This window comes from Scyliorhinus canicula, chromosome 17, assembly GCF_902713615.1.
Source record: "Scyliorhinus canicula chromosome 17, sScyCan1.1, whole genome shotgun sequence".
In the NCBI taxonomy this organism is placed as follows: Eukaryota; Metazoa; Chordata; class Chondrichthyes; order Carcharhiniformes; family Scyliorhinidae; genus Scyliorhinus; species Scyliorhinus canicula.
Genome location: NC_052162.1, coordinates 98,431,336 through 98,451,177, shown reverse-complemented (window position 1 = coordinate 98,451,177; position 19,842 = coordinate 98,431,336). Strand labels below are relative to the sequence as shown.

Below are 19,842 nucleotides of genomic sequence, written 5' to 3'. Positions count from 1 at the left end.
GGTTCCCTGTGCGATGGAGCATCGTTGAAAGCCCTCCGCCATCATTTGCTCTGTGCACCCGAATGTCACGTCCTTTTGGCCTCGCTGTATCCTCCAGATGTGAGGTGTTGCTTGTTGTGTTATGTATTCTGGGATAACACTGGATGCAACTGGATGCAGCTTTAACCAAAAGATACTCCAGACCTTGAAGTTAGTTCAATCTGATTTATTGAACCAGTAGCACAGTTCTCCAAGAGTTCGACTCTCTGCTAACCTAAGTGTGGTTACTCTGTCTGGCTGAACCAGACTAGCTCTTAGCTATGTGATGGAGGTGTGATACTGTACATACATCCTAACTCACTCTGTTCAAGTGCTGGTGGACAAGGATAAGAGTGGTCCAAGGGTGAATGTGCTAAATTGGGGGAAGGCTAATTCTAACAATATTAGGCGGGAACTGAAGAACCTAAATTGGGGGCGGATATTTGAGGGTAAATCAACATCTGACATGGGGAGGCTTTCAAATGTCAGTTGAAAGGAATTCAGGACTGACATGTCCTGTGTGGAAGAAGGATAAATACGGCAAATTTCAGTAAACTTAGATAACGAGAGATATTGTAGGTCTCATCAAAAAGAAAAAGGAGGCATTTGTCAGGGCTACAAGGCTGGGAACAGATGAAGCCTGTGTGGAATATAAGGAAAGTAGGAAGGAACTCGAGCAAGGAATCAGGAGGGCTAGAAGAGGTCACGAAAAGCCATTGGCAAATGGGGTTAAGGAAAATCCCAAGGCTTTCTACATGTACATAAAAAGCAAGAGGGTAGCCAGGGAAAGGGTTGGCCCACTGAAGGACAGGCAAGGGAATCTATGTGTGGAGCCAGAGGAAATGGGCGAGGTACTAAATGAATACTTTGCATCAGTATTCACCAAACAGAAGGAATTGGTAGATGTTGAGTCTGGAGAAGGGTGTGTAGATAGCCTGGGTCACATTGAGATCCAAAAAGACAAGGTGTTGGGCGTCTTGAAAAATATTAAGGTGGATAAGTCCCCAGGGCCTGATGGGATCTACCCCAGAATACCCAAGAAGGAGGTTAAAGAGGAAATTGTTGAGGCCTTGACAGAAATCTTTGGATCCTCACTATCTTCAGGTGATGTCCCAGAGGACTGGAGAATAGCCAATGTTGTTCCTTTGTTTAAAAAGGGTAGCAAGGATAATCCAGGGAACTACAGGCTGGTGAGCCTTCTGTCAGTAGCAGGGAAATTACTGGAGAGAATTCTTCGAGACAGGACCTACTCCCATTTGGAAGCAAATCGGCGTATTAGCGAGAGGCAGCATTGTTTTCTGAAGGGGAGGTCGTGTCTCACTAACTTGATAGAGTTTTTTGAAGAGGTCACAAAGATGATTGATGCAGGTAGGGCAGTGGATGTTGTCTATATGGACTTCAGTAAGGCCTTTGACAAGGTCCCTCATGATAGACTGGTACAAAAGGTGAAGTCACACAGGATCAGGAGTGAGCTGGCAAGATGGATACAGAACTGGCTAGGTCATAGAAGGCAGAGAGTAACAATGGAAGGGTGCTTTTCTAATTGGAGGGCTGTGACTAGTGGTGTTCCGCAGGGATCAGTGCTGGGACCTTTGCTGTTCGTAGTGTATATAGATAGATAGATAGAACAGTACAGCACAGAACAGGCCCTTCGGCCCTCGATGTTGTGCCGAGCAATGATCACCCTACTTAAACCCACGTAACCTGTATACCCGTAACCCAACAATCCCCCCATTAACCTTACACTACGGGCAATTTAGCATGGCCAATCCACCTAACCCGCACATCTTTGGACTGTGGGAGGAAACCGGAGCACCCGGAGGAAACCCACGCACACACGGGGAGGACGTGCAGACTCCGCACAGACAGTGACCCAGCCGGGAATCGAACCTGGGACCCTGGAGCTGTGAAGCATTGATGCTAACCACCATGCCACCGTGAGGCCCCTATATATAAATGATTTGGAGGAAAATGTAACTGGTCTGATTAGTAAGTTTGCAGATGACACAAAGGTTGGTGGAATTGCGGATAGCGATGAGGACTGTCAGAGGATACAGCAGGATTTAGATCATTTGGAGACTTAGGCGGAGAGATGGCAGATGGAGTTTAATCCGGATAAATGTGAGGTATGCATTTTGGAAGGTCTAATGAAGATAGGGAATATACAGTGAATGGTCGAACCCTGAAGAGTATTGAAAGTCAGAGAGATCTAGGTGTACAGTTCCACAGGTCACTGAAAGGGGCAACACAGATGGAGAAGTTAGTCAAGAAGGCATACGGCATGCTTGCCTTCATTGGCCGGGGCATTGAGGATAAAAATTGGCAAGTCATGTTGCAGCTGTATAGAACCTTAGTTCTATAGGCCACCAAGGCCACACTTGGAGTATAGTGTTCAATTCTGGTCGCCACACTACCAGAAGGATGTGGAGGCTTTATAGAGGGTGCAGAAGAGATTTACCAGGATGTTGCCTGGTATGGAGGGCATTAGCTATGAGGAGCGGTTGAATAAACTCGGTTTGTTCTCACTGGAACGACGGAGGTTGAGGGGGCGACCTGATGTCTACAAAATTATGAGGGGCATCGACAGAGTGGATAGTCAGAGGCTTTTCCCCAGTGTAGAGGGGTCAATTACTAGGGGGCATAGGTTTAAGGTGCGAGGGGCAAGGTTGAGAGGAAATATACGAGGCAAATGTTTTTACACCGAGGGTAGTGGATGACTGGAACTTGCTGCCGGAGGAGGTGGTGGCAGCAGCAGGGATGATAGTGACATTTAAGGGGCATCTTGACAAATACATGAATAGGATGGGAATGGAGGGATACGGACCCAGGAAGTGTAGAAGATTTTAGTTTAGACGGGCAGCATGGTCGGCACAGGCTTGGAGGGCTGATGGGCCTGTTCCTGTGCTGCACTTTTCTTTGTTCTGTCGATGTACATCAGTGGAAAGAGGCGGAGTGCGAGTGCCTCGTGCCTTTTATAGTGAGATACCACCCCTGAGTGTCCTGCCTGCTTATTGGCCATGTCCTGTTCTCTGTGTTCATTAGCTGCCTGTTTGTGCCTGTCTGTATATCATTATCTGCATGCCTGCATATCATGACATTGCTGAGTCCCAGGTCTCCACTCCCACAACCTGCTGCTGCTGCTGGCCAATGGGAAAAGAGGGAACGTGCATTTATGTAGGCAATAAAATGCTATTAATTGTTGTCACAATTGTACCTTTGCAACCAATTAGCAAGTTTCTACAAAGTGCAAAAGGACTGAAGAGTGGCATTGGACAGGAGGTAAAATTTGACTGGAACACTGGGGAGAACTTCACTGGTAATTTTCCAATAATGCACTGGAATCTTTTACATTCACCTGAGAGGACAGAATGGGATCTTGGTTTAACACTTCATCTGACAGTGCAGCATTCCCTCAGCACTGCACTAGAGTTTCAGCTTAGATTATACACTTAATAATAATAATAATAATCTTTATTGTCACAAGCAGGCTTACATTAATACTGCAATGAAGTTACTGTGAAAAGCCGCTAGTCGCCACACTGTGGCGCTTGTTTGGGTACACAGTGGGAGAATTCAGAATATCCAAATGACCTAGTAGCACGTCTTTCAGGACTGTGGGAGGAAACTGGAGCTTCCTGACGAAATCCATGCAGACACGGGGGAGAACGTGCAGACTCCACACAGACAGTGACCCAAGCTGGGAATCGAACCTGGGACTCTGGAGCTGTGAAGCAACAGTGCTACCCACTGTGCTACCGTACATACCCCAAATGAAAGTGGAGAATGTGGACTTGAGTCTCTGGCATAAGACGAACTCCCCACCTCCTGGCGGAGAGGTGAGAATGCTGTCATGGAGCCATGGTTACACGACGCCTGGGTTATGTCGTGGCTTTCTCATGTCCGGAAGGGTACGAGCCCCAACAAGGCGGTTGAATCAGGAGGAATGGAGCTCTCTATGATATCCTTGGTCCTTCCTGTAATTTGGAGATTCCAGACTGGCTCCATCTTTCGTCTGCCATGTGCTAGTCAGAGGGGAATCGGAGCCGATCTCCAGTTTCCCTCTGAGAAGCTAGCTGAAATAGTGAACACAGTAGCATAACAGTAATGTTACTGGGGAATACTCTAGAAACCTGAGTTCAAAATGCCACCTTGGCAACTGGGGAACTTAAATTCAGTTCAGTAAATAAATCTGGAATAAAAAAATAGTCTCAATAATGTTGACCAGGTGTTATGGGCCAGGCTTTAGAGAGCCCCAAAGTGTATCAGGGAGTTCACCTGACCCACAACTTTGAATATATTGTGGTTATGGGGAAACGCATGAGCCTACTCTGCAGGTGTGATGCACCAGAAATCTACAGTACTTTTAAATTATAACAATGTTTATTTATGAAACCAGTTAACATTTGATAAACCCACAGAAAACAGCTTAACAACTATCAACACCAATAAATCCCCCAAAGAATACAGTACGCTCTAAGTAACTCTTAATATTTCCTTGCAACATCCATAAGACAAAAAGAACCTTCTTTACAAAAACACATCAGGTTTAAATTCTCTACTGAGAGCATTTATCACACTGAATTCACCAAATGATCTAGAGGTGGTCTTTAGATGGCCGAGGGATCAAAATTACATCTTCATTGGCTGACTACAGCTCCAACACTAAAACAAAACTAAAAAACACAGACACACCCAAGCTTTTCCTCAAAACTCTGACATCACCGCAGCCACTTGAGCAGAAAACATTTCTTAAAGTGACATTCGCATGACACCAGCTAACTACTGGATTGTTCTATAAGGCCTTCTAACCAACCAATGCCTGTCAAGGTAGCACAGTGGTTAGCACCGTTGCTTCACAACTCGGGGTTGATTCCTGGCTTTGGTCACTGTGTGGAGTTTGCACATTCTCCCTGTGTCTGCGTGGGTTTCCTCTGGGTGCTCCGGTTTCCTCCCTCAAGTCTCGATAGACGTGCTGTTAGGGAATTGGACCTTCTAAATTCTCCCTCCGTGTACCCGAACAGGCGGCGGAATGTGGCGACTGGGGCTTTTCGCAGTAACTTCATTGCAGTGTTAATGTTAACCTACTTGTGGCAATAAAGGTTACTATTATGTTATAAGGTACGTGAGTCAGTCCCATGCCGCAGAGCTACGCAATGAATGAATGAAAGAACAATGGAATATTAATTAATTTGTAAGAAAAACTGGAAGAACTCAACAGGTCTGGCAGCATCTGTGGGAAAAGAAATGACAAACGTTTCGGCTAATGACATTGCATAAGAATGGGGAAGGGGGATCCCGACATCGCTGCCTGCCATTTGTGATTTCCCACTTTTAGTATGGGAGCAGAGAGGGGAGAGGCAATGGGGTTGATCTACCTTCCAGGGGAGCATAAATTCATAACCCAAAGGTTAGTTCCTCGCAGTCCCACCAGTGAGTTAAAGCTCTGCCTTGGAGTTCCAGGCCAGGGCCCTAACCCAATAATAAATGTCCTTTTGGAACTAGCAGCCCCAGTCAATACAGGATGGAAATAGAATACACAGAAGCCTGCCTCTTTCCCTCCAGTAATCTATTCTAGTATGACTCACACAAATGCACATTCATTTCCATCCTAACTTGCTTCAGGGTTGATTCCACCCACTAGTTTGAATGTGATTTTGGGATTACCAGAACATACAGTGCAAAAGGAGGCCATTCGGCCCATCGGGTCTGCACTGACCCACATTAAGCCCTCACTTCCACCCTATCCCCGTAACCCACTAACCCCTCCTAACCACTTTGGGCAATTTAGCATGGCCAATCCACCTAACCTGCACGTCTTTGGAGTGTGGGAGGAAACCGGAGCACCCGGAGGAAACCAACGCAGACACTGGGAGAACGTGCAGACTCCGCACAGACAGTGACACAGCGTGGAATCGAACCTGGGACTCTGGCGCTGTGAAGCCACAGTGCTATCCACTTGTGCTACAGTGCTGCCACAGTATCCTTTCTGTCAAAGCAATGCTTTTGATTTCGCTGTTGGACTGCCTCGTGATTATTTTAAGATTCTGACCGCAATCTTGTTTTCCCCCACTGGAGGAAATAATTTAACTTCATCAACCTTATCGGTCACTTGAGTCACTTTGATCAAACCACCCCAGAGCCTGTTAAAGTAAGCAGAGAACAAGCCATGTTTATACAGACTGCCCCATTTAATTGAACCCACTTCGCCCCAGGATGATTTTGGTGAATCGGCACTGCACTCCCTCTGCGAGATCGCTCCTGTCAGAGATGCCGTGCCCAGCACTGAATACAATTACTCCAGGTGGGGTCTGGCCATGGCTCCATAAAACTGAAGCACGATTTCTAATCCCTTGAGATGAAGGCCAACCTTCTTTTAACCTTGTACACTAACCTTTTATTGACTTGTGTGCAAGGCCCTCATATAATTTTGCTGCCGCCCGTTTGCCATGAAGGTAATACTCAAGTGAAAAACCTTGCATTTTACCACAATAAACTCTCTTTTATAACTTTCTCCATTCACTTAGGCTGCTTAAGCCCCTTTGTGATTCATGTAATATCCACATGCTGAACAAATTGATGTGTTCTGTGTTTTCCTCACTCCCCTTTTCCAATTCATTTGCGGGATGTGGGCATCGCTGGTTAGGTCAGCATTTATTGCTCATCCCTTGTTGCCTTTCAGAAGGTGGTGGTGAGTTGCCTTCTTAAACCCTTACAGTCCTTGAGGTGTAGATACACTCACTGTGCAGTTAGGGAGGGAGTTCCAGGATTTTGCCCCAGCGACAGTGAAGGGGCAGCGATATATTCCCAAGTTCCGGGTGGTGACTGACTCTGGAGGGGATCCTCCAGGTGCTGGTGCTCTTGTCCTTCTAGATGGTAATGGTTGTGGGTTTAGCTGGCACTGCATAAGGAACTTTGGTGAGTTCCTGCAGTGCGTCTTGTCGATGGTACACACAGCTTCCACTTTTTGTCGGTGGTGGAGGGTTTGAATGTTTGTGCAAGGGGAAGCAATCAGTGCGGGCTGCTTTGTCATGGATGGCATTGAGCATCTTGAGTGTTGTTGGAGCTGCACTCTTCCAGGCAAGTGGGGAGTATTCCATTAAATCCCTGATAGGCTTTTGGGGAGATGAGTTACTTGCTGTAGGATTCCTAGCCTTTGTCCTGCCCTGGTCACCATAGTATTAATATAGCTAGTCCTGCTCAGTTTCTGATCAACGCTAACTCCCAGGAGGTTGATTGAGGATTCAGCGATGGTAATGCCATTGAATGTCAAGGGTTGATGGTTAGATCCTCTCTTGTAGGTGATGCTCATTGCCTGGCACTTGTATGGCACAAATGTAATTTGCCACTTGGTCAGCCCCACGCTGGATATTGTCCAGGCCTTGCTGCATTTGGACATGAACTGCTTCATCATCTGAGGAGTCATGATGTCCTGGAGCTGAGAGGATTGACCTCCAACCATCAAAACCATCTTCCTTTGTGCCAGGTATGACTCCAACCAGCAGACAGTTTTCCCCTTGATTTCCATTGACTCCTGTTTTGCTCAGGCCCCTTGATGTCAAGGGCAGTCACTCTCACCTCACCCCTAGCATTTAGCTTCTTTGTCCATGTTTGAACCAAGGTTGTACTGAGGTCAGGAGCTGAATGACCCTGGTGGAACCCAAACTGAACATCAGTGAGCAGGTTATTGCTGAGTAAGCGCCACTCAATAACACTGTTGATGACTCCTTCCATCACTTTGCTGAGAAGGATTCATCTGTACTTTATTTCCACATGTACTTTTTCTTTGCTGATTATGCACAGAATGACCTTTGAAAGAAAGTAATTAATGACTCGTCCATTAAATAATATTAGCAGTTTTCCAGTGGGTAGCATTCTTGCTTTGAGGCCTAGTCTAGAGCCTTGAGCATAAAATCCAAGCTGACACTCCAGGGAGTGTTGCACCGTTGGCAGAGAAGACATTTGGCCTCAACTGCCCTCCATTTTGTAGAAGATCCCGCTGAATTAATCAAACAAGAGAGTCGACCTCAACAGCCCTCATTAAATGTCCGTATAAGAACATAAGAACATAAGAACTAGGAGCAGGAGTAGGCCATCTGGCCACTCGAGCCTGCTCCGCCATTCAATGAGATCATGGCTGATCTTTTGTGGACTCAGCTCCACTTTCCGGCCCGAACACCATAACCCTTAATCCCTTTATTCTTCAAAAAACTATCTATCTTTACCTTAAAAACATGTAATGAAGGAGCCTCAACTGCTTCACTGGGAAAGGAATTCCATAGATTCACAACCCTTTGGGTGAAGAAGTTCCTCCTAAACTCAGTTCTAAATCTACTTCCCCTTATTTTGAGGCTATGCCCCTAGTTCTGCTGTCACCCGCCAGTGGAAACAACCTGCCCGCATCTATCCTATCTATTCCCTTCATAATTTTAAATGTTTCTATTAGATAGATAGATAGAACAGTACAGCACAGAACAGGCCCTTCGGCCCTCGATGTTGTGCCGAACAATGATCACCCTACTTTAAACCCACGTAACCCGTATACCCGTAACCCAACAATCCCCCCATTAACCTTACACTATGGGCAATTTAGCATGGCCAATCCACCTAACCCGCACATCTTTGGACTGTGGGAGGAAACCGGAGCACCCGGAGGAAACCCACGCACACACAGGGAGGACGTGCAGACTCCACACAGACAGTGACCCAGCCGGGAATCGAACCTGGGACCCTGGAGCTGTGAAGCATTGATGCTAACCACCATGCTACCGTGAGGCCCTCATCCTTCTAAATTCTATAAGATCCCCCCTCATCCTTCTAAATTCCAACGAGTACAGTCCCAGTCTACTCAACCTCTCCTCATAATCCAACCCCTTCAGCTCTGGGATTAACCTAGTGAATCTCCTCTGCACACCCTCCAGTGCCAGTACGTCCTTTCTCAAGTAAGGAGACCAAAACTGAACACAATACTCCAGGTGTGGCCGCACTAACACCTTATACAATTGCAACATAACCTCCCTAGTCTTAAACTCCATCCCTCTAGCAATGAAGGACAAAATTCCATTTGCCTTCTTAATCACCTGTTGCACTTGTAAACCAACCTTCTGTGACTCGTGCACTAGCACACCCAAGTCTCTCTGAACAGCGGCATGCTTTAATATTTTATCGTTTAAATAATAATCCCGTTTGCTGTTATTCCTACCAAAATGGATAACCTCACATTTGTCAACATTGTATTCCATATCTGGACGTTTAATGGGGCTACTGGGTTACGGAGATAGGGTGGACGTGTGGGCTTAGGTAAGGTGATCTTTCCATGGGCCGGTGCAGACTCGATGGGCCAAATGGCCTCCTGCACTGTAAATTCTATGATCATCACATTGCTGTTTGAGGGATCTTGCTGTGTGCACATTGACTGCATTTTGTCCTACCCCACGATATAGATAAACTGTGAAGCACTTTGAGTTGCCCTGTGGCTGAGAAAAACACTCGACAAATGCTAATTCATTTCTGTGAAGTAAAATGAGGCTCTGATGCTTTGCCTAACCTCATTCAAAGTGTATTCAAATATATAGCACAATAAAGTGCTGCATTAGCTAACTTCACAAAACCGAGCACTGGAAAGGGATGGGGAGGCTGTCCGTTTAATATTTGGTGCTCAAGGCGGAGATTGGAGGTCAAGGGTGTGGTGCCTGTGAGACTTTCTGGAGTCGTTTTGGTATTTTCTGCTCAATTTGTCAAGTCTCTCGTTATTTTCCACACTTTAGAATTTGAAATCTTGCTTTGACTAGCAACACACAAGCTCCACCTGGTGGCTATGGGTGAGTTTATTATGTTTCCTGTGATGCGATGGAAGTAATTGCAATCAGACTCATTGTAAGCCGCCTCCTTTAATCATTTGGACTGTTTTCCCCATAATTTATTATTTAAGGTGGTGTATATTGCAAATTATGAATTAATTATTTAAATATTGCTCATCAACTTGGTGTAGTTTCTCAATCTACATTAACCAACTCATCCTTTATTCCTGCATTGCTTACTTTTTTCTAATTTAGGACTCTGGTTTTGGATTTGATTAGATCACTCTCATACTCAATTCTAACATTATGATCACTCTTCTCTCGAGATTCCTTTGCTACAAGGTTTGCAATTAGACCTTTCTCATTGAACACCAAATGGCCTGTTGGTTCCTCCACATACTGATCTAGAAAGCAACCTTTTATACATTTAATAGTGAGTCTGAAGTGTCATTCTTCAGGAAAGTCTCCCACTCTCTCTCTTTCCCACATTTATTTATTACCTCAGGGCACTGCTTTTTCTACCTTCTGCGCTTGCTTAGACACTGATCTAGAAGCCATTCAATCATATAAGCTGCTGATAGTGATTATGTTCTATCCACATTTACACATAGAGGCGGCCATGTGTGCGCACCCAGGAATTGCAGGGTTGAGACCTCCAGCTAGTCAATCCTTGCGCACATAGGGTATGCTTCTGGATGTTGGGCAAAAAATGAATTGTCTGGGACCTTCACTCTTTGCGAGAGAAAATTGGTAAATGGACAGGCGTGAGGTAATAAGGGGAGGGGTGTGGAGTGATAATTGATGGGAAAACCGAGAGACAGATCCTGTATATCTCAGTCATTCATTGTTTCCACAGGTTGTTCAGAGTGCTGTGTGAGATGCCTCCGAGGAGTTCCCTATGCCTCTCTCATCGCGACCATCTTCTGTTTTGTGGGAGTGGCCCTTTTCTGTGGCTGTGGCCATGAGGCCCTGACTGGGACTGAGAGACTCATTGAGCGTTACTTCTCCAATGACTTTATGGACTACGCTCTTCTGGCAAATGTGTAAGTATCTCAGAACTTTTCTCTTCTGTCTTGCTGCCGTTTGTGTGCCTGATACTAAATTAGGAAGCGAATAAGTAGATTGGAGTAGAAAGTTGCGAAAGGACATCGATACAGATAGTAAGTGGACAAAACTTACTATGGAGTTCCGTGTGGGGCAGTGTGAGAAGATAAATCTGATGTTTTCTAAGAGGCAAGAATCAAGGAACAAAAGAGATTTTGGGCACAAATGCAGGAATAATTAAAATCCAGTAGATAGATACAAAAAGCAATGGCGAAATTAGACTTAATTGGCCTTTATCTCAAAGTGATGGTTCAAAGCTCTGTTCAGATCACATCTGGAGTAATTGCTTGCAAATGGATGGCACAATGGTCAACACTACTGCCTCACAGCATCAGGGACCCGGGTTCAATTGCGGCCTTGGGTAACTGTCTGTGTAGAGTTTGCATGTTCTCCTCGTGTCTGTGTGGGATTGCTCCAGATTCCTCCCACAGTCCAAAACATGTACCGGTTTGGACACGCTCAAATTGCCCCTTGTGTCAAAAGATGTGCAGGTTAGGTAGATTGGACATGCTAAAATTGCCCCTTCATGTCTGAAGATGTGCAGGTTGGGTGGGTTAGCCATGATCAACGCACAGGGTTATGGGGACAGGACAGGGAGTGGGCCTAGGTAGGTGGTGCTCTTTTGGAGGGTCGATGCAGTCTTAATGGGCTGAATGGTGGCCTCCTGCAATGTAGGGATTCAATGGATTCTGAATACCATACACCTCAACAAGTATATTGGCCTTGGGATGGGGGCAGCGCAAGGAATGATGGGCTATGAGGCCAGGTTGCATAGACTAGGTTTGTATTCGTGTGAATTTGGAAGATTGAGGGGTGGGTGGGTTGACCGAGGTGTTTTTAACACTGAATAAGATAAATGTCGAGGAACCATTTCATCTGGCAGGAGCGTCGAGGCCGAGGGATATCATCTTCAAATTGGAGCGTGGCCAGTAGGTAGGGTAATCGTGGAACACTTTTCCCCCTCACAGCCTGATATAAAGACAATTGAAACTATTACAACAGATATCAGTAATTATTTTGTTGGGTAAGGGTATCGAAATTCGTAGCAGAAGTGGGTATAAATCAGCCATGATCTAACTGAATGACGGAACAGTAATTGAGAGACTGAATGGCCTCCTCCTGTTCCCCTGCTTCCCCTCTTGGTGATTCCATATAGATTGTGGGAGGAGAATGCTCTACAAACAGTGCTTGAATGTTTTGTGCTGTCTCTTGTGTGATCTGCCCTCTTGTGGGGAGTTTGTGTGAGCGACGTATTGAAGTTGTGAATCTTTTACATGAGCTGTTCTCTCTGCATCTGCCAGAATCCAGGTGTTCCAGTATGTTATCTATGGGACTGCATCGTTCTTCTTCCTGTATGGGGTACTGCTCCTGGCTGAGGGCTTCTACACCACCAGTGCCGTCAGATCTCTCTTTGGAGAATTCAGGACCACTATGTGTGGCAGATGTGTCAGCGCAACTGTAAGTCACACAAAGCCTGCACCTCCGGGAAGAATCCAGTATCGGAACACTGTTCCCAGTTCACAGTGCATTGGCCTGGGCACACTTCACCCAATTTCTCTTTCTCCCTGTCCTGCGCTCATGAGGTAGCTGATAATGGGATGTCATTCAGCCCATTTTTTGATGGCTCATTCGGAACAAAATTTCTATTTTCTATTTCTATTTTCTCCCCTGGCAGATGCTGCCAGACCTGCGGAGTTTTTCGGATTCCAGCATCCAAAATATTTTGCTCATTGCAGCATTTATCTGGTGCCTTTCACAACCATGGTGTTCCCAATGAAATACTAATCACTGCTGCAATGTTCAAGATGCCAATTTGAGCACATTTCGCTCCCACAATCTTCCTGCCCTTTGTCCACAACTTTGCATTCCTCGATTATAACTCACCTTCTCCTGCTCCAGTATAAACTGACACATCATCTTGTAGTCTTCCCCATTAAAACGCCCACTCCCCCACCCTATTCGCATAACCCCACCTAACCTGCACTTCCCTAGACACCGAAAGGGCATATTTTTCATGGCCAATCCACCCAACCTGCCCATTTTTGGACCATGGGAGGAAACCGGAGAAACCCACACAGACACTGGGAGAAGGTGCAAACTCCACACAGATTTTACAGTCACCCAAAGCAGGAATTGAACCCGGGTCACTTGTGCATCTCTTTGTGCAGCCCCTTGCCAATTTGTCCACAACAAACTCCCACACGTAGCAGTGACATAAATGACCAGATACCCTGTTTTTATGACATTGATTGGGGATGAATGTTGGCCAGGAAACTAGGGAGAACTCCCATGCTCTCTTGCGAAGTAATACCATGGCGCCTCTTACATTCAGCTCACCAGACAGTTTGGACTCTTGATGAAGAGTCATCCAGTCAAACGTTAGCTCTTGTTCTCTCTCCGCAGATGCTGTCAGACCTGCTGAGATTTTCCAACATTTTCTGTTTTTCTTTGGACAGACAGATTGGGCCTTGGTTTAAGGCCTCCGCTGTAGGACAGCCCCTTGCTCAGTGCTGCACTGGAGTGATGGCCTTTTTCTGCCTCAATCCCTACAATGAGACTTGAACCTGGAATCTTGAGACTCCCAAGAGGAGGTTGCTAACATTTGACCTGCACTGACCCTTATTGGCCAATGTTTCCAGTGTATCCCTACATTAAAGCAGCCACATAAATGCAAGTTTTTGTAGTGAAGCAATAATGTTGCCATTAACACTCCCCCTCTGATCCATTCAAAGTTTGTTTTGATTATTACTGTCTAGTAACCTAGTGTGAAAGAATTCACTCCACTTTCAGCAAGCCCCATTCAGGATTGCACGGTAGCACAGTGGTTAGGACAGTTGCTTCACAGCTCCAGGGTCCTAGGTTCGATATTCCTGGCTTGGGTCACTGTCTGTGTGGAGTCTGCACTTCATCTCCGTGTCTACATGGGTTTCCTCTGGGTGCTGCGGTTTCCTCCCACAGTCCGTAGATGTGCAGGTTCGGTGGATTGGCCAAGTTAAATTTCTCTTGGTGTCCAAAATGGTTAGACTGGGTTACGGGGATAGGTTGGAGGTGTGGGGTTAGGTAGGGTGCTATTTCCAGGGCCAGTGCAGTCTCGGATGGGGTGAATAGCCTCCTTTTGTACTGTAAATTCTATGATGTTTTGCTGTCACTCTCCCTATAGGATCCCTATAAGTAACCCATTGTTGCTGCCAATAAATGCCAGCTTTCATTTGGCAAGCTTCAACCTTTCACCAATTTTTCGTATTTTAGATTTTGGCCTGCTCCTTGGCTGCTCCTTCCATCCATCTCAGTTGCCCCTCTCTTCCCACAGACGCTCGTACAGACCCAGCCACTAACAATCCCATGTCTATGCCACCCATAATGTCAGTGACAAAGGTACCTACCCTGTATTAAACACCCCAACTGTTGGGAAGCCAAGCAGCTGTTGGCAGGTCCATTTCCAGTCCTATTCGCACAATCCTGTACTGCCAAAGTGTTGTAACCCCCTAGTATCTTATGGGGTGGGAACAAGTAACTTCCCCATGGACCCTGCAGAATATGAACTCCCCTGTTAAGGGGTGGGGGGGGGGGGGGGGGGGACGACAATGTAAAATGGTGGGTGTATAAAGTCGGCCAGTTTGGGATCTACTATGTGATGTATATAATAGTTATTGTATATAACTAGGGCAGCACAAACTATTTAGGGCAGCACGGTAGTGCAGTGGTTAGCACAGTTGCGTCACAGCTCCAGGCTCCCAGGTTCGATTCCCAGCTTGGGTCACTGTCTGTGCAGAGTTCGCAAGTTCTCCCGTGTCTGCATGAGTTTCCTTTGGGTGCTCCGGTTTCCTCCCACAGTCCAAAAATGTGCAGGTTAGGTGGATTGGCCATGCTAAATTGCCCTTAGTGTCCAAGAAAGTTTAGATGGGTTTACAGGGATAGGGTGGGGATAGGGATGGAGGTGTGGGGTTGGGTAGAGTGCTCTTTCCAAGGGCCGGTGCAGACTCAATGGGCTGAATGACCTCCTTCAGCACTGTAAATTCTATGATTCTATAAACTAAGTTTCTTTGAACTACTCGAAATGGACTCCTTTATAGCCTTATAAAACTGGCGATGAGGGTCAAACTGGATAGCTGTCAATGCTGCTGCACCATTGGATAAGCCACCTCCTGGCCGCTATTGGATAAATATTGGAATTTTCTCTTCATTAAGCCTCTGTTCGGATTGTTAGATGTCTTTGTTGCCAGCTTGGAAGACTGACATCAGTATGGTAAGCGAATGCACTACTTTTCAGGGCAAACAATATCACGGAGAATAATCACAGACAGTCATCTTGCTCACTGCCTGTGGCGGCCATTCAGAGTGACGTGAAGCCTAATCTATCCAGCGGTGCCCGACACCCAAGTAACTCTCGTTGGGCTGTACTTTATAACCCAACTCCATCCGTTATCGTACAGTGGTATTATTTTAATACCGCGGAGAGGATCCGGATGAGACTGTCACTGAGTTTGTCTTGGTTGGGAAAGATTAGAGAGTTTTGGGAATGCGGCACTGCCCTGCAGGAAATGCTGCAAGACTGTTTGGTATGTGGCATTAACAATGCAGCCACCCAAAAGAAACTATTGGCTGAACCTTCCCTGACTCTACAACAAGCCACACAAATTGTCCTGTCCTGGGTGCAGGAAACACAAGGCATGGAAGTAAGTCCTTGGACACGGGACCCTTCCCCAGATTGCTACCCTGCCTTGGACTGAGTACCGTAAAGGCCCGAGCCATTGACCAAAGGCTCAATCGCCCCAAAGGGTAACTTCTCTGTATTTTCTGAGGGCGAGCTGGGTCGTTGGGGGGGGGGGGGGGGGGGGGGGGGGAGGTGTGGCCGCTAACACAGGCGAGAGCACACAGACTGCAGACCAACTAGAGAACCTTGGAAGGCATCAGCCTAGCGCCCGTACTTTCCACCTGGATGAGCCTGAAGAAGATGACTGCAAGCAGTTAATTGTGTGGCGACGCCCCAGGTGGACCCCATGATGATTACAGTACCAGTGAATGGGCATTTGTTGGACATGGAGCTGGACACTGGCATGGCAGTTGTGGGACAGAGCATGTTCGACAGCATTAAACAGGGAATAGAGGATTTGGACCTAACCGATACCAAGGCTGGGTGGGTCACCTACACTGGTGAACCATTGGACTGTGGAAGTTTGTTGTCACCAATCGGCACACTTTTCACTTATTGTGGTCAGGGGCAAGGCTGCAGCTTCTTGGGGTGTGATTGGTTGAGCTATTTATCACTAAATTGGCAACACATCCTCCAGATTGGGCCTGGGGGCTTGAGCAAAGTGTTGGGCCAGTACCCCACAAGTACCCACCTGGACTCAGGAAGATAAAGGGGCCTCAGCTCACATTCATGTTGACTCAGGAGTCCAATCTCTGTGTTTCCGGGCACGCCCAGTCCCCTATGCATTGTTGGAAAAAGTACAAATTGAACTTAGTCAGTTGGAGAACGTTTCATGAATTGGGCAGCGTTGGTGTAGACACACAGGACTTTACAAGTACTCCCGGCTGCTTTTCGGGGTGTCCTCTGCTGTGCTATAGTTCGCTGAGTAACGGAGAACATCCTGAGAGAGTTGTCGCACGTGGCGGTACACTTAAACGAGTGACCGAAGGAGAGCAACTGTAGAACCTTGAGGCAGTACTGAACCGTTTCACTCAGTCTGGTGTCCACATGCTGTGGGCGAAATGTGTCTTCAATGCAAGGGAGGTGGTCTACCTCTGTTATGGGGTGGACCGCGAAGGCATTTACCCCATCGCAGGCGAGCTGTGTGCCATTCAGCAGGCCTCCACCCCGACCAATGCCTCTAACTTTTTTCATTTTTCGGACTTGTTGACTATTATGTCAAGTTCATTCCAAACCTTGGGACTATATCTCTCTTCCCCCTCCCTCCCTTACATCTCCTTTAAAAGAAGAATCGTGGGCATATCGTAAGGTACAGGAAATGGTTTTTCTGCAGGTAAGGAGACCATTATCGTCTTTCGGATTACTGAGACACTACGATCTGCTAAACCCTTACTCGTCACGGGTATTGGGGCCGTCCTGTCGCACTGGATGGAGAATGGCGGGGAACTGTCGATTGCTTTTGCCCCTCTCATGCTGTCTGCAGTGGAACGGAAATATGCGCAGATCGAAAAGGAGGGTCTGGCGGTGGTCTGAACAGTGAAAATATTTCACCAGTATGTTTACTGCACTATTGTTTTCATTATTATTGAGGAGGACCATAAGCCTTTACTCAGTCTTTTTAAGGAGCACTAGGTGATCCTGCCCATTGCTTCCATGAGGATCCAACGCTGGGCTTCCCTCCCCACCCAAGTGTGGACAAAATAGTCGCCACTCTATTCTCTGCTGGTCACTGCATCTCGGATCTGTAAATGGACTCTGGCAGACCCGGTTCCCGCAAAAGGTTGACAGTTATATGGACGTCAGCGCCGACGGCTACAAGGCGAATTAACGACTTGTTTGTCAAAACTGTGGGACTTTAGTGTGGAGAACATTATACTACTGTGGGGTACACGTGTCATAATTTCATAAAAAGTCCTGGATTTGATATTGAAGGACATATTGAAGAAAGGTTGAGTAGATTAGATTGTTTTTGTTGGAAAGACGGAGGTTGAGGGGGGACCTGATTGAGGTCTAAAAAATTATGAGAGGTATGGACAGGGTGGATAGCAACAAGCTTTTCCCAAGAGTGGGGGTGTCAGTTACAAGGGGTCACGATTTCAAGGTGAGAGGGGGAAAGTTTAAGGGAGATGTGCGTGGAAAGTTTTTTACGCAGAGGGTGGTGGGTGCCTGGAATGCTTTACCAGCGGAGGTGGTAGAGGTGGGCACGATAGCATCATTTAAGATGCATCTGGACAGGTATATGAACGGGCGGGAACAGAGGGAAGTAGACCTTGGAAAATAGGAGACAGGTTTAGATAAAGGATCTGGATCGGTGCAGGCTGGGAGGGCCGAAGGGCCTGTTCCTGTGCTGTAATTTTCTTTGTTCTTTGTTCTTTGACATCTAGCAGTGTCCAAAATGAAGATGTTGGCAAACAGTTACATCTGGTGGCCGGGACTGGATCGGGTCTTTGAAAGATGGCCCAGCAATGTTCCATCTGTCAGGATAACCAGAAGCTCCCAGCAGCTGCGCCCCTTAACCCTTGGGAATGGCCAGCACGGCTGTGCGCAAGATTGCATGCCGACTTTATCAGTCCATTTCTGGGTTCAACATCCCTCCTATTAATTGATGGCCATTCAAAATGGCTGGAGGTCCACAAGATGGCGACAACCACCTCCCGAGCAACCATCGAGCAGTTGCCATTGTTTAGCACGTACGGTTATCCCTGAAGTGCTCGTTGGAGACATGACTCCTTCATGACTGAGGAGTTATCTGGATTTTTGAAGGTGAACGGGGTATGGCCCACCCGGTTTTGATGGGCTGTAGGCTTCAAATCCGCCTTGGTATGATTTTCCTGACGTAGGTGCGAAAGTGTGTCACAACCTGGAGCTGCAAGTGCGTTGCCCTGTTCGAGACCGATCACCCAGTTGTTTTATAGCAGGTGATTCGGTATATATTCGAAACTTTGCAGATGACGCCCAGTGGGTCTCCGGGACTGTCCTCCCCCAGACAGGGCGGGTTTCCTATCAAGTACAAGTCTAAGGTCGGATAAAACGAAAGCCCCTCGATGCTATTCGGTCCAGACCACCAATTCTTTGCAAATTTCCTTGTGAGTGTAAAGTTTTCGTCCAGCCGACTCTGATGCCGTGGCAACCCACAACGGGGCCGCAAGACACTGAGATAACTGAAGTCGTGGACACCGATTCGGAAATGGAAACTCAAGCATCAGAAACAGCCAATAGGAACAGTATGGCAGCCACTGGCGGAACAGCCACTGCGATGTTCCAATCGGAAGCTGCGTTTGCTGTCCAGGTTCACGCTGCCCGACCCAGCACCTCGGGTGCACGATCAGCTGCTAAGAGAATCCAGCTACCCCCTCCTCCACAGACGTCAGAGGTTTCTTCAGACTGGTGGAGGGGGGGCGGGCGGTAGTTACGGAGTGGGAACAGTTAACTTCCAAGTGAACTCCCCACTGTAAGGAGACAGGGCAGCTCTGAACAATGTATAGTTGTATGGTATTATAAAGCCGGCCAGTTAGGCACCTCCAAGGCGCAGCCAGTTGGGATCTATCTTGTGGTGTATATAATAGTTATTGTAAATAAACTTTTTTTTAAAATTTAGAGTACCCGATTCTTTTTATCCAATTATGGGGCAATTTAGCATGGCCAATCCACCTATCCTACACGTCTTTGGGTTGTGAAGGTGAGACCCACCCAGACACGGAGAGAACGTGCAAATTCCACACGGACAGTGACCCAGGGCCAGGATCGTTTTGTAAATAAACTACGTGTTTTTTTGTAAACTATCGTGGACTTCTTCATGGCCTTATAAATGAGACGATAGAGGCTACATTTTAATCTACCAGTGACAGAGATGAGAGAATGGACTCTGCTTATTCAACTCATCTTTTGACATCTACTTTCTGTCTGTCCCATCACAGTCTGGATGTCCCTTGAATGGTCCATGGGGTTATTGAGAACATAGAGTCTGAATACACAAGGCATTGAGGAATAGCACTGTGGTAAGCAGACAGTATATGGGGAGACACACCAGTTTGTCTGTCACCTCGACTGTCTGATTATACCAACTCCTATATGGGAAAACTCCCATGGGCACCAACATTGCTCACTATAAGCACGGCAGATTGAATCATGCACTAATGTAATCAATATGTATTGAGGGTCTTTGTAATGTTTTGGGTTTGTCTTGGTTCAGAGGGATGAATAGACATCAATTCAAGAAATAACTCTTGTTCCCTTTAATCCACCCAGAAAGTTTGACATTTTCCTCAC

General features: G+C 46.7%; 1 protein-coding gene across 2 annotated transcripts in view; it reads left to right on the top strand.

Annotated features, from left to right (window-relative positions):
* The window catches only part of LOC119951979 (proteolipid protein DM alpha), a 48,111-nt gene that overhangs the window by 20,040 nt on the left and 8,229 nt on the right, over window positions 1-19,842 (top strand). Inside the window, exons 2-6 of one of the 2 annotated variants that reach the window (XM_038775418.1) lie at window positions 2,517-2,518; window positions 3,272-3,280; window positions 7,881-7,883; window positions 10,672-10,858; window positions 12,221-12,377. In XM_038775418.1, the coding sequence (XP_038631346.1) occupies window position 3,280; window positions 7,881-7,883; window positions 10,672-10,858; window positions 12,221-12,377 (348 nt within the window). In that variant the 5' untranslated portion in view covers window positions 2,517-2,518; window positions 3,272-3,279. The remainder of the gene's footprint in view (window positions 1-2,516; window positions 2,519-3,271; window positions 3,281-7,880; window positions 7,884-10,671; window positions 10,859-12,220; window positions 12,378-19,842) is intronic. The other variant, XM_038775417.1, reaches the window with a different exon arrangement.